At 36.4% G+C, this 14,006-nt stretch overlaps 1 protein-coding gene across 8 annotated transcripts in view; it reads left to right on the forward strand.

The window, feature by feature from the left end:
* LOC135687475 (speract receptor) overlaps positions 1-14,006 on the forward strand; it is a 59,039-nt gene that overhangs the window by 38,716 nt on the left and 6,317 nt on the right. For 7 of the 8 annotated variants that reach the window (XM_065204043.2, XM_089114403.1, XM_089114405.1 and 4 more), the window contains 15 exons: positions 2,744-3,706; positions 4,494-4,801; positions 5,314-5,452; positions 5,707-5,916; positions 6,514-6,601; positions 6,866-6,977; positions 7,887-7,940; positions 8,264-8,338; positions 8,897-8,974; positions 9,538-9,642; positions 10,482-10,553; positions 11,152-11,314; positions 11,664-11,804; positions 12,526-12,700; positions 13,655-13,795. In XM_065204043.2, the coding sequence (XP_065060115.2) occupies positions 2,977-3,706; positions 4,494-4,801; positions 5,314-5,452; positions 5,707-5,916; positions 6,514-6,601; positions 6,866-6,977; positions 7,887-7,940; positions 8,264-8,338; positions 8,897-8,974; positions 9,538-9,642; positions 10,482-10,553; positions 11,152-11,314; positions 11,664-11,804; positions 12,526-12,700; positions 13,655-13,795 (2,591 nt within the window). In that variant the 5' untranslated portion in view covers positions 2,744-2,976. The remainder of the gene's footprint in view (positions 1-2,743; positions 3,707-4,493; positions 4,802-5,313; positions 5,453-5,706; positions 5,917-6,513; positions 6,602-6,865; positions 6,978-7,886; positions 7,941-8,263; positions 8,339-8,896; positions 8,975-9,537; positions 9,643-10,481; positions 10,554-11,151; positions 11,315-11,663; positions 11,805-12,525; positions 12,701-13,654; positions 13,796-14,006) is intronic. The other variant, XM_089114409.1, reaches the window with a different exon arrangement.

The following is a 14,006-nucleotide window of genomic DNA, read 5'->3' on the forward strand; positions in this document are numbered from 1 at the left end:
AGCACTGTTTCAATCATATGTGCTTTGCATCTAACAAAGATAAAATATTTTTTTTTCTTCTATCCTCTGCAATCGCATGTTTAGCCACTGTTATGGGCGAAATCTACTTGTAGAAAGGTGTCATCCATTCTGCTTTTCTCGAAGTTTCATGGTGTGTTTATAGTAACCCTACCTTTGCTTTTCAGTGAAGTTGAATCGTTGATGACGTCGTTTTCCCTTAACTCTGTAAGTCAACTGCATCAACTACCTCCTCGTCAGGTTCGCGGAACCTTTTTCTTCATTCTTGTAAGCTAATTCTTCACTTCTCTCGATCCGAAGTTATTTTTGCAACTTTTTGCAAATGTCCTTTTTCAAGTTCCTTCTCATCAGCAGGTCTGAAGTTATTCAAAATATGTACTTGAACCCCTAGCGTTTTTCAGTATTGCGACTTGTTTTGGTTGCTATGGTGGCGCAATTTCTTGTGTGTGTTATTTGAGAAAAACTGTAAATCATTATTGTAGGATGCGGGTCAAAAAGCGTTCACAAAGATAGGTCGTAAGAGATAACTGACAGTAAACATTCTGTTATAGTATTCCACGGCCTATTTGGAGTTTAATGGCTTCGTGGTTACAAATATTGCGCGATATTGTCGTGCAATATTCTGTAACCCAAAACATTTAAATCCAACTATACCAACAGACAATCTCTTGAATTACCAGTGGGTCTAATACCATGAATCGTCGATCTTGGGTTGCCTCTGTATGTATGAAATCTATTAGGTTGCTTGTGCATTACCGTAAAAGCTCTATTAAGCCCACCTCTATTAAGCCCCCCTCTATTAAGCTCCCCCTTATCAAGCAAAAATTTTAAATAAGCTCCAACTCTCTAGCAAGCCCCCGCTCCCCGCTTTAGCCTTAGCCCCGCCCCCCTCCGCCAACCCCCAAGCTACGTCGTCAAGCATGCTCTTAAAATTTTCGAAGATGACGAAACATTCTACAATGACGCTACTAAGCCTCCTATGGCTCATATCGTTTATTTTTCTGCTGTGCTGATGCGAGGCTTCGCCTTCGTCAGGTTTATATGTATCAGCTAGTCCAGAATTATACGTAATTTAACAAACATGCGCAGATTCTTTATTAAGTTTTTCGTTTTGAATTTTCTTTCTATCAGAATAGTCTTCACCAGCTCTCACTGTTGCTCAAAGCTAATGTGAGAATATCTTTTGTTTTCATTAAGCGCCCCTAAATTTAATTGAGGTCGTAAACTTTTGCAGAAGAATGAAGATGAACTGTAAAATGATGTGAAAAAGACAGGGAAACCTGTTTTCTTATGAATAATTTATATTCAATAGTGTTAGTAAAACTTGCTGTGATTATTATTTCATTGATTAATTGTTTTATTACCGTTGCTCACGTCTCCAAGGCAAAAACTTTCCTTTTTGCTTGCGCCGAGAGTTCAATCACTTTGTATCATATAACTCAAAAAGAACATTTTGCAAGTCAATACACAAGCCCATTCGAAGTTCGAGTGCTACAGTTTGTTCTTCAGTCAGCCTTCCAATGAACAGTTCTGTTTTCTTCGATACTGGTAAACAAATCGCTGACAGGTATTTGCACGGGCAAACGAAAGCCAAGTGCTATTTTGTTTTTGACTTGTTTGATGATTCATTGTCATTTTTCTTCTACTGAATTTTTGGGAAAATATGCTTATGGAATCCCTTTCTAGAACAAATGGTATGGGAGACTCTACCCGATTCTATTTTAAACAGACTGCCATTTTCAATGATCTCCGTTTTCAACGATTAAGTCTCAATTCTCGACGATCTCCTTCTGCAGATGAAGCAGTATTAGGGCCTAATCGCTTTCATCTTGTTTGTGACTACCTCAATTTTCTGGGATTCTCTACATTCGCATTTTGAAACGATTCATTGCTCTCGTCAATGTACTGAATACTTTGCTCTGCTTCGCTTGAGTAATCCCCTCCAAATTCATACTTCTTGATATTAAAAGCTGCAATATGGTTCTAGAGGCTCATACCTATGGAGTATCTGGATATGTATCTGCCAACAGGGTATCATTTTCAGGTGAAAATTCCGGGACAGGATTATAAGTTAAAGGCTCTTAAAAAAGCTGCATCCACATCGAATTTTTCATTCGCTCCGAATCATTATTCAATTGTGGCTTTAGCAATAGTCTTATTTTCTATCACTCTTGTCCGCCAAATCCAAGTACTCTTTTTTGTAATGGTGGCTCTTCCATGAATATTAACAGTCCATAGGCCCATAACATATTACACCATGGTTTCTTGGTACAAAGGCAACAAGAAAAGTTGCTGGTGCCTGGGTCCATGGTCCCACTGGTTGGCACTGAACTACAAAACGACAAACCATCATTTACAAGCGAATAATAACTGCTTTCTGGTTGAGTTTTGTGCGTTGTAAAAGAATCAGGTCACCTTCTTTAAGGCCAGCCTTACATATCATTGGATTTCAGGATATTTAAACATATCAATCGATCTTATGATATTCCCCTTTCTGTTTTATTTGTTGTTTCGTATGCAAAGGTACCTACAGTTTAATCTCCTGCCTCGATGTCTCTGTCCATGAGCTTTCGACTTCTGTATATATTAAAGAAATCATTACTTAAACTAAATTGGTATCTAATATATAGAAATGTGATATTTAAGTTATTTCTAATCCTTTAATGGTCCCTAGTGTAATTTGAACCGGTCCAAATGGTGTCTCATTTATCTCATTTTTTTGTAGATATTGAAGAGAGATCAAGGATTACAAGAACAGCATACTGCTCCCTTACACTTTGAGATAGCTAAACCGTTCAAATCAACATTCAAGTCAATCCACTCTAAAGAATCTGCCTTGTGATGGAAAGCCATGTGCTGCGTCGTTTGGAAAGCCGTCTGCTAGGCCGCTTTTGCGTATTGTCCATAGTTTAGTCTCCCATTGCAAGCAATATTGTTTTTCTGTGGCCCACATTGACCATGAAGAAGCGATTGGTGGACTTCATAATTCATTGCCTAGTTTACTTGTTTGCAATTTCTTTATTTGCTAATAACTGCAACGCCTTAAAAAATATAACGATAGGATTATTCGTACCATGGACAGGATGGCCGGTTGGAAACAGACTTGCCTCTGCAGCGCCCATTGCCATAGATCGGATTAATGCAGACCCGAACATCCTGAAAGGGTATAAAATCAATTTTGAATGGAAAGACTGCGGGTGTAATAAAGTGATGGCTGCTGGCGGAACTGTAGAGTTTATCAAAACTAATTTTTCTGTTATTATTGGACCATATTGTAGCAAGAGCTGCGTCCCCAGCGGTTTAATTGCGGCTTTTTATAAAGTACCCATGATAACGTATAGCTGTTCAACTACAGAATTGAGTAACAAAAAAGAGTACCCCACTACCGCGCGGACATTGTCATATGCACGCACGGACGAAAAGATTCTTATAAGCAATACTTTAATGTTGATGAAGAAATTCAATTGGGAGATTTTTACGCTGATAACAGAGATTAGTGAGCCATGGTTGTCCATCTCGAAGTCGTTTCTAAAGCAGAAATCGTTAAGCAACGATATCACGGATGTCAATGAAGTCACCTATAATCCGCAACTTCTTGATGGAGACGATAATTATACTGACCCTCGAGAGGTAGAAAACAGAAAGTACCGTAAAGGAATCTTGCAGAAGGCCGCTGAAACCGGTAGAAGTGAGTGAATACATGATATCAATGTTACATTATTTTATTCTACATCCACATCGACACTTTTTCCAAAGGTTGCGTTTTTATCGCAAAGAAAACGAATCACATGTTTTCTGTTCATACAGAAACGATGTGATTATTTCAATCATCGTGTTTTCAGCAGATTCCACGGAAGGCGTTTTCAAATGTTCGTGTTTTCAGTCACAGATTTATCGTTGTCTTGGAAGCGGGAGATGAAAATGTTAGAAAATAGCCACGCATTCGTGCAGACGGAGTTTCTGTGTAAGAACATTTAGGATCGACATTCTGGCTTGGAGCTAAATCTTCGCTTTGATAAAATCTTTTATTTTAGTACTCAACGTATTTTACAGTTACTGTGCATTTGAAGGCATTAACGGGTTTGTCAACAGTAGCTCAGCGTTATATTATTAATTACAATATATTTGAATTTTTGAACATATATGTCAGAATTTTAGATATTATATCATAAATTGAGGAATGTCCAAGGTTGGGAGGTTTCACCCAAAAAATGTTTTTATGCCAGATCATTTAAAGATTTCAAGCTTTATATCTCCAATTTTAATTTGAATATGAATCTCCATAAAATCTGTTTCAAACGCGTAAATAATTCAATGTTGCCTGCTGGAATAGTTAGGTTTTTCCTTCGAAATCTATCGCTTTGCTCAACCTGATAAATGCGTAACCACAAAAGAATGTTGCAATGTTGTTAAATCAAGTTATTCAATTTAATTGTGAAACATTTGAGAAACCAACGCATACTGTCTTTCCATAGTTTTCCTGTTTCTTGGATATTACAGCAAAGTAAGGAAACTAATTCTTGCTGCAAGGCAGTTGGGAATGTTCAACGGTAGTTTCGCCTTTATAACCGTGGATTTCGATGTCGAAGACAAATGGGTGAACGAAAGTTGGTTCAGAGACGACAACGGCAGGCGCTATACGATATCCGAGGTATATGATTCGTTTCTTGATCTCAGTGCTGAAAAACCGGACTTGGAAAATAAGCACAAAAATTTTAGTGAAGAGGTCAGAAGGCGAATGGCAGATCCTCCATTCAACAGTCCTATGAAGCAATCAGAAAAGGTACATATATGGTTTTTCTGTTAGATCTGTGCCCCTTTGTATTTCTTATGTAGATTTGTATGTTGTCATGTGCATTTTTATGTATGCCCCAGGTCCTATGCCTTTACACCTCAGAATAACGGACAGCTTTGAATAACGGACACCTCAGAATAGCGGACAACTGAGAATAACAAACATTTCAAGAAAACGGACAGCTTAGAATTATGGACACCACAGAATAACGTACAACTCGAAGTGACAAACATTTCAGGAAAACAAAAAGAATATAGGAAAAGTCAGTATAACGGACAACTAGGAATAACAAATACTTCAGAATAAAGGACACCTCAATCTATGCTTGGAAATCTGTTGTTCATTGTCTTTGAAAAGAGTAAAGATTTAATGTTTATGAAAGAGTAATAAAGATCTGATTCAAAATACAACGATTTTATTATGTAACTTTCTGCTATTAAATGCAGCATTGTCACAAAAGCGTTCACGTCACTATTTTAGCTCTTCGATTTGATCCTTAGGTTGACCCGGCGTCTGCCTATCTGTATGATACAATCTATTTGTACGCTCGTGCTTATAACAATACGATATCTCAAGGCAAAGATCCAACGAACACCACTAATTTAATGAGCAATATCTTTGGAAGTACTTTTGAAAATGGTATGCTCTTACTCTCTTTAATTCCTTTTTCGAGTTTTTATTGCTTAGAAAAATTTAGAAAATCAATCGTTTTTCAGCTTGGGTGAACGAAGCCCGTTAACCAGAATGACATGTACTTTTATACTCTTATATTTATCATTACGGTAAATATTTCCAAAATATTTTTTTGCTTCAAGCAAAATCGCACACTTTCTGCATTTGGATTTTAGAAAACTTTGAAATGCTCAAATTGATTGCTAAGGCTGTGTCTCTAGGTTATTCGGGGAACGTTCGACTTGACCAGAACGGAGATCGGATACCGATCCTTCAGCTTCGGAAATTTGTCGAAGGAAAAGGAGAGAATATTCATATATTCACTCCAAATTCCAATCTTAACACTTCCTTGGATGTCAAATGGCCTGGTGGGGTAACGAAGCCGCCGAAAGACCGGCCTCCTTGCGGTTTTGATGGGAAATTGTGTCAAAGTGAGTGATTCTTTTGTAATGGCGTTTTTATAAGGATTCAGTGAGTTGTTGGCTTTTTTATATCTTTGTTTTAGTAGCGATAGGTGACAATTGTTAACATAATCAGCGAAAATTGACATTATTGAGGCAACTCCAGAAACAAGTCGGTTATGAAAATTTATATAAAAAGGGAGGGTGCTTAGCAGATCTGTTGCCTATTTTGGCAAAAAGCTATTCATTCACAAGTTCTTGATACATAATTTATACTGTTTTTACTCAATCGCTGTTTTTAATCGCTGATCATAGTAATTGAATAAGTATTATTTGAGCAATTTGAATCATACCTTCGTCAACTGTAATATACGGAGAATCGCCCGAATTTACCATTTTCTAAGTAAAAATCGTCTCAACTCATGGTTGATGATAATTTAATCGAATTCATCAGAAATCATGTTGATTATGATGCTGATGATGATGATTATGATAAAACAGGGTATCTAGAAACAGTTCCTGATTATTTATATTTGTGAACAACATCAATAACAGTTCTATGGATATTGTAAATGATAACATACCTGAGCATGAATAATAATGAAGTATTATTCTATTTTGCTTCAGCCGAATCGAATAACAGCTTGCTCCTTGCTGGTGTCCTCGTTGGTGTTCTTCTAATCCTTGGTGCATTCTTGCTGTACATGTGGTACAAGTAAGTCTCTTTCTGCAAGTTTTTTCTCTTACTTATGAGTAAGACTTTACTCTTGCCCTATAAAATTGCTCTATTTCACACTTCTTGCTACCGTGGCAAAAATTTAAAAGACCCCCACTGTTGATGTATAACAGACCCTACCTATAGACTCGTTTTGTAAGACACTGCTCTTACGAAAACTCCAGCATCGTTCTTTAAACCTGTATACAAGCTATGACGCTTCGTTGCAACTATTTATTTTGATTAATGCACACGATTTTGTAGGAGACGCAAGTTTGAGAGAGATTTGCTGTGTGATGGATTCTTTGTGAATTATGACGAAATAATTAACCATTCTGTGTACAATGCAAAATCTGGTTCTATGTTTGCTTCCAAAGTAAGTGGACTACTTGTCTCTACCTTATTTACATTAAGTCTTATCAGACTTTTCTGTTAAAATGTTTGTCGTTTCAATATTCCAAATAGTAAATTCGTTTCCAGCCTACGGGGTTTTGTCAAAATGTGTTGAAGGTGAATAAAACGTTTATTGCTCAGATTGGAAGCATACCCGAGGCAATAAGGGAATATTTAGCTCGGGACCTTCCATTTAAAGCATTTTCGGGGCAAGTAGCTCTTACACAAAAGTGCCTTATCCAGAGAACTAGTCACGTTGACTCGTGTTCATGTAGTTATTGAATCTGCAGAATAGATGAAAAATGATTATATGTTATTTGGCTTATATACTGTTCTAAGTTGTTACTCTCAGTTTCGCTCTCTAAAGTGCGCGCAGGAAGGTATTGCTTCCCCTTTAAAGTATGCAGTCCACCAAAATCTTGGCATACTTGTCATTGGCGACATTCTTAAGTTAAAAATCGTTTTGGGAAAAGCATTGCATAATTTACAGCCTCGTAGTCACTTTTCAGGTCTTTAATTGTGATGAAATTTGCATAATTTACAGCCTCGTAGTCACTTTTCAGGCCTTTGATTGTAATGAAATAATGTCAAAACTTCAGACATTTAGTAAGCGAACTCGCCATTTCAATTATCACAGAAAAATGTCCAAGAAACCTCGAAATCTTTTTGAATATCTTGATTCCTGTTGATTTTTTCCCTTGCCTGTTTTTTTCCTCGATCTCTTTCGCTAAAGTTTTTATTCCTTTATCCTTGATATAAACTGCAGGTCTGAGTAATGTTTGCACTCTCTAAAATCTACTCTTTAAAATAGTCATCACTACGCATAAATTAACAACTAATTTATTCTCTTAATGCCCCCTGCATTTTCGGTTATGTACTTTCTGTCCCCTAGCACGCTGACAAATCAAATAAATCGCTTTCGAATGCAAATGATGAAACAAAGCCGGCAAGTAACATTGCATTCTCTTATTATTTTCACAAGGGCAAATATCCTTCCTAATTTTTTCATTTTCAATTTATGATTTTCATTTTTTCATGATTATTTTGCACAAGTACATTATTTCAACTTTTTATTATCTTTTTTTATAAACCCACAAACCCACTGCTACCCTACCTTTCATATCACTTAAAGGTATGATCAATTGACTGATAAAAATTTTCATTACTTTTTTTATAATCACCTAATGGATCAATTAATCATTTATTTGTGTGATTGACTAGAGATATAGATCGGTCTCTTGTCTCAATGTGTTTTTTCTGCCCTTTCAGTTTAACGAAACATACTCTGTTCCGAGTGAGACAGAGAGCATGCTCGAAAGGAGTCAGTTTGTTGCAAGATACCAGGTCAGCCATTTGTTTCGATATTTTCTTATTCCTTCTCAATCACTTAAACTTCAGGATGATAATATAGTTACCCAAGAATTATCTAATAATGTGGATTTTTTCCCCTTAATTACACATTTAAAATCCTTCACAGACCTTTAAAGATGCCTTGAAGAAGATTTGAGTCAGACCATCCACTGACATTATATATGTATCCAAATAGTATTTGAAAATTTTCTCCTTTCAAAATCTGATTCAAAATCTTTTCGTATTTTTTTATAGATGAATTGTTTAATTTTTGACAAAATTTGTTCCTCCTTCGGCCCGAGAGCCAAAGCTTGCAAAACCCCATAGAAAACAATAAAAACAAGCCATGACCTGGGTGTGCTATCTGAATTTCATAATTTTCAATGTTCCTCCTCTTCCCTTACAATGGTCAACAACCATGCGACTGCAAGCTTTCTGGGACCTTGTTTTGTCCTCTTATATTTGTGTACGTGATTGTAGGATACTGTCCGAAAATTTCCTCAATGTTAGTTTTTCAGATTACGGGCAACTTATGTTTACTTTTATTTCCAGGGAAAACAAGTAGTTATAAAAAGACTTAACAAGACCACAGTTCACCGGAATAGAGAAATGCTTTTGGAGTTCAAAATGGTATGTTTTAATCTTTTATGCTTTTCTATTCTACCCTGAATCGTTTGTTAGTCAGAATTTATTTTTACGCGATTGTCATCTTCGAGGTTTTGGAAACAGAGTCTTTTTATATAAAGACTTTCTAGTGAAAAATCATTGTTTTTTAATATAAATCCTGTATATGAAATAAACCCTGCCCCCAACCGACTCAAGACTATTTCAAGCAATTGCCTTTTGATCTGTCCGTATAGTCATTAACTTCAATTGGAGTAATTCCATCCGCTATTGTTAAGCCCGCTATGCATTTTAGACCATTTTGGCCCCTCTCAAAACCACGGTTCGTCCGATACCCCTAAAAGTTCAAACGTGGGATAATAGCCAAAGGTTGGCATGAAAAATATCCCGATTCAGATCGAGCGTAAAGAAGCAATGTGCTTAATTGGTTCCCTGTTTTTAAAAATCTGCAACCGCCTAACCCCTTTCTGTGCTATGTACCTGAGGAGGTTTCAAAGTAGAATTTAACATCATTTTGTTATTCCGAACCAATTCCCTCTTATCTATTTTGTATCTATATTTATTCTTAGGTGAGAGATCTGAGAAGTGTAAATATCAATCCGATTGTTGGTGTTTGTGTACAGTATCCAAATATTTGTATTTTGACGCAGTATTGCCAAAAAAGCAGTCTACAGGTAAAGACCCATTTTATTCTATTCGCGTGTGAACGTGTCTTGAAACCTCTTGAAACGATTTCACCTGATGAACCACAAAGTTTCTTCTTTCCTACCCGAAGGGATTGAAGATCGAGATATTTTCTTTCCCGCCAGCATAATCTAGTAAAAATTTAGCGTTTTTTGTAATAATAAATAACAGGGGGTTTATTACCTACTGTAAGTTAGAAAGTATTTGATTTTCATATGTCAATGTAATGCGTTTTAATATGCAACAGAAAAGTCAATTCTTGAATTCTTCCTTCCACGATTAAATCATTAGATAGCAGACTATGTTGTTTGTATTAATTATTCATAAAGGCTATTGGCTCTCTGATTACAATCAGTCATAAAGTACATCATTTGACGTAAGCAAATCCCCATGCAGAAAAGACATGAATGAAGCGAAGCGATTTTATTCTGTGACCTAACCCAAAATCAGATTAATCAAATCTAAATTTGCTTACTGGTCGTTTAAATGGCTTGCTTGCTTGCTGGCATGAGATAAAGCTACAACGATGAGCCTTAACACTGTTCCAACTATATTCTCAGCATGGTACTCCTGATAATGACTAGCATAACGAGTAATTGAGTGTGCAGTTTAAAATGGTCTTTTTTGGTTTTAATTCCTATAACGTTTATTTGTTATTCCGACGAAGTAACTTTATTTGATCCTTAGAATATCGTCCTTGGGCAATTAATATCAATTAGTGCAAAACATTGTCTAATTTTTGTTGAGAAGTCTGACAAGGCTTTGTTTCGTTGTTTCCATGTTACTAATTTCTTCTTGTCGAAATTCCATTTTTAATCTATGATTTCAGGATATCCTTCAAAACGATGACATCAAACTGGATATGATGTTTAAGCTTTCTCTAGCTGCTGATATTGCTGCGGTGAGTTAAACTCAATTTAACTCATTTTTACGTCATTGAGAGATGCTGGAAAATTGCTTCTTTTTCTATTTCCGAAACCTTCATCTGCAAACAACAGCGAGATTTGCATTACTGTTTGTTACAGAGGTTGTCATTATAATAGAAGTTTCTTTCAAAGGGAGATTCGTTTTGGCCCTTTGGAAAGAAATTTTGGGACCAATTTTTGTCCATTGTTTGTGGGTATCCCTTTTTGAGAGATGTCCGTTCTTAGGAGGTGTTCGTTCTTAGGAGGTGTCCGTTTTTAAGAGGTGTCCGTTCTTGAGAGATGTCCGTTCTTGGGGGTGTCAGTTCTTGGGAGGTGTACGGTTTTGAGAGGTGTCCGTTGTTGAGAGATGTCCGTTGTTGAGAGATGTCCGTTCTTGGGAGGTGTCCGTTCTTGAGAAGTGTCCGTTTTTGAGAGGTGTCCGCTATTTGGAGATTTCCGCTATTGGGAGATGTCTGTTATTGGAAGGTGTCTTTAAATTGTTTGGGGTGTCCATTGTTTAGAGATGTCTGATTGTTGAGAGATACTTGTCTGTTAATAATCATTTCATTGTATTCACGTCTTTTTCTTCTTCAGGGTATGTTGGAGTTGCACCGAAGTCCGATTGGCGCGCATGGCCGCTTAACGTCTAACAACTGTGTCATCGACAACCGATGGGTTTGCAAAATTACTGACTACGGCCTCGATAAATTCAAAGCTAATGCTAAAGAAGACATTTCGGAGTACCAGCAATATAGAAGTATGTCTCGAAATCTCAAACCAACTATTGCCTCAAAGCTTCCTAGACTACCTAACATCGTTCTGATTTATTTTGATAGCGCATTCACCCACCCCCGTCCTCCTCTTTGAAAGCTTTGGAGAACTTGAATTCAAATGGTATTTTATAATGGATCATCAAATGTTGCCTTTTATAATCAGTATTTATTGCATTAATGTAACAGAGCTATAATAGCAATTCAAGATGTCTTATCGTGGCTTAGATTTGAAATATCTAAACCCTGTTCCCTTTCCAAGTTTCCAGTGCTTTCGTCTTTCTATTATTGTGATATTAAATTCACTACAAAAGTGAATTTGATTCTCCTTTTCAGAACTTCTTTGGGTAGCACCGGAGCTGCTAGCCCGGTCGGAGCGCAAAACCAAACCGGGTGATGTCTACAGTTATGGTATAATTCTGTCCGAAATTATGACACGTGAAGATCCGTACGCGGAATTGCAGATGGACCCTAAAGGTAAGTCAGTAGTTGCCAAGAACCAATTGGCCTTGATTTCTCAACGTCAGGGATTTATTTGTTATGATTTCAAATGGAGAGGCCAGTTTTTTAAATTGGTTTGCCTGTCTGACTTCTTCATAAAGATTCATTGGAGATTAATTGCAATAAAGATCGTGACTGTTGGGCTGTATGCTGACTAAGACTTTATTAAATAAATTGATTTGCTTCTCTGAATGTGATAATCTCTGGTTGTTTGAAACATTGCACGATGAACTTTCTTATCCTCTACTGAAGACACGGAGTCCCCCTAAATTTAAATCTGAAGGAAATTTATTCGTTCCCATGATTTCTTCGTACAAAATTTTTTATATTAGGTATTTTTCTGTTTTATAAGTATTGTTTTTCTATGATGTTATGACTCCAAGATTGCTTCCATATCTGTGCTCTGCTGGTAAAGTACAGAGCCGTTGCTTTCTAGATAGGTTAACGGGAGAATTAAAAATGTCAGCTGTCTTAGAATTAAATTTCACTTTAAGTCAGAGATTCCCATGATTTTCGGTGATTAACGTTAATTGTTTTTTAAAAAACTTTGTCATAAGAGTTTTACTTAATAGCTTGTATTTTCAAATCTTTTATTATTCAGAACTTCAATGGCGTTGCAGAGTAGCTTAATCGAGACATACAGATCAAATAGGCTAAAATTTTTATATTTTGATTAACTTTAATGCCTTTTTAACAGATATCGTTCAGTTAGTCAGCGAATCAAAGGAAACGCCCATACGGCCGCGAATACCAAATAACGACTGTGACGTGAGGTACATCAAGTTGATGCAGACATGTTGGGATGAAAGTCCGCTACAACGACCGACTTTTGAGGCTGTAAAAGGAAAGATAAGGCAAATTCATGGCGGAAAGTGAGTATATTTTTCTTAATCACTTCTTAAAATCAGGGCTGTTCCTTGTACTGTAAAAACAGATCATGTCATTATGTTTCTTTTTCTCATCTCAGTTGTTCACAAGATCCCTCTACCTAAAATTTCTATGTCCTACTCAAGCATGGTTTAATTTCTTCACATTATGATAGCTATTTTCACACATCGCAAAGACCTGTTGACATTTACTAAGAGACACATCCCCAAAAACTCATTTTACTTTATTTTTGTGTGGATTTTAAAATTTTTTTTTTAAATTAGCCCTAGTAACTATGGCAAAGTTGAATCTTCTTCAGTAGAAGCTTATGGTTTGTTATTGGTTTGTAAAACATGATGATTTTATAAACCAATAACATTATTTCTTTAAAATATTTGCCATTGCAAATTTTCTCACCTATAGTGCACTAGATATGATTTACTTCGGTCTTTTTCCTTCAAAATGCTTAGTGCATCACCTAGTTAATGCAGGATTTCCAATGCTACAATCATCATTCTTTTTTGATCCCTATTTATTTTTGCCAAGATTCTGTTATGGTGCAGTGGCTAGATAGCTTTGAAAATTTGAAAAAATCTTTTTTATATCTCACGAATTTTTACTCATTCTCTGTCTCTGTGTTGTTGATCTCCTGTAATTTCATCTTTATCTTAAGAGACGGGTACTATTCTTTTTACTCCTTATTATTCAGGGCTTTTGATGACTTTGTTCTGTACTTATGAATTATTTTGGGGTAGCAATGAACATTGAAAGCCCATTAACAGGAAACCAATTGTAGTACTGTAATCAGATGTTGATCTTAAATACCAAGTGACTTGGGGCTACCCTAGTAAAAGCCCACACTTAAGGATACTCTGATTGCATCTGACTCTAAAACTGATTTTCCGCATTTCGACCGCGTTTATCAATTTGCAGCATTTTTAGCTTTTCTTTTGCTACAGGCAAGGAAATCTAGTTGACAACATGGTTGGAATGCTTGAAAAATATGCAAATAATCTTGAAGACCTGGTTGAAGAAAGAACGCAACAGCTTGCTGCAGAAAAGCAAAAAACAGACGAATTACTGTACAAAATGTTACCAAAGTAAGTAATAATGTTTCCATATTTTCCATACATATCTAGCCGCAGATTCAGTTTAAGGCAGGCTTGTAGCCATAATTGTATACATATGAACTTGTGTAGGTTATATTGATAGATCTTATAAAAGACATGTACCTGCTGTCGCTAAATATAGCTGCATTTGACACTTCTAGCACCGCTAATTGGGCAAAAGAAGGAACAGGAGCAATGAAGC

This window comes from Rhopilema esculentum, chromosome 20 (assembly GCF_057945365.1).
Source record: "Rhopilema esculentum isolate cy_ngs chromosome 20, ASM5794536v1, whole genome shotgun sequence".
Classification (NCBI taxonomy): Eukaryota; Metazoa; Cnidaria; class Scyphozoa; order Rhizostomeae; family Rhizostomatidae; genus Rhopilema; species Rhopilema esculentum.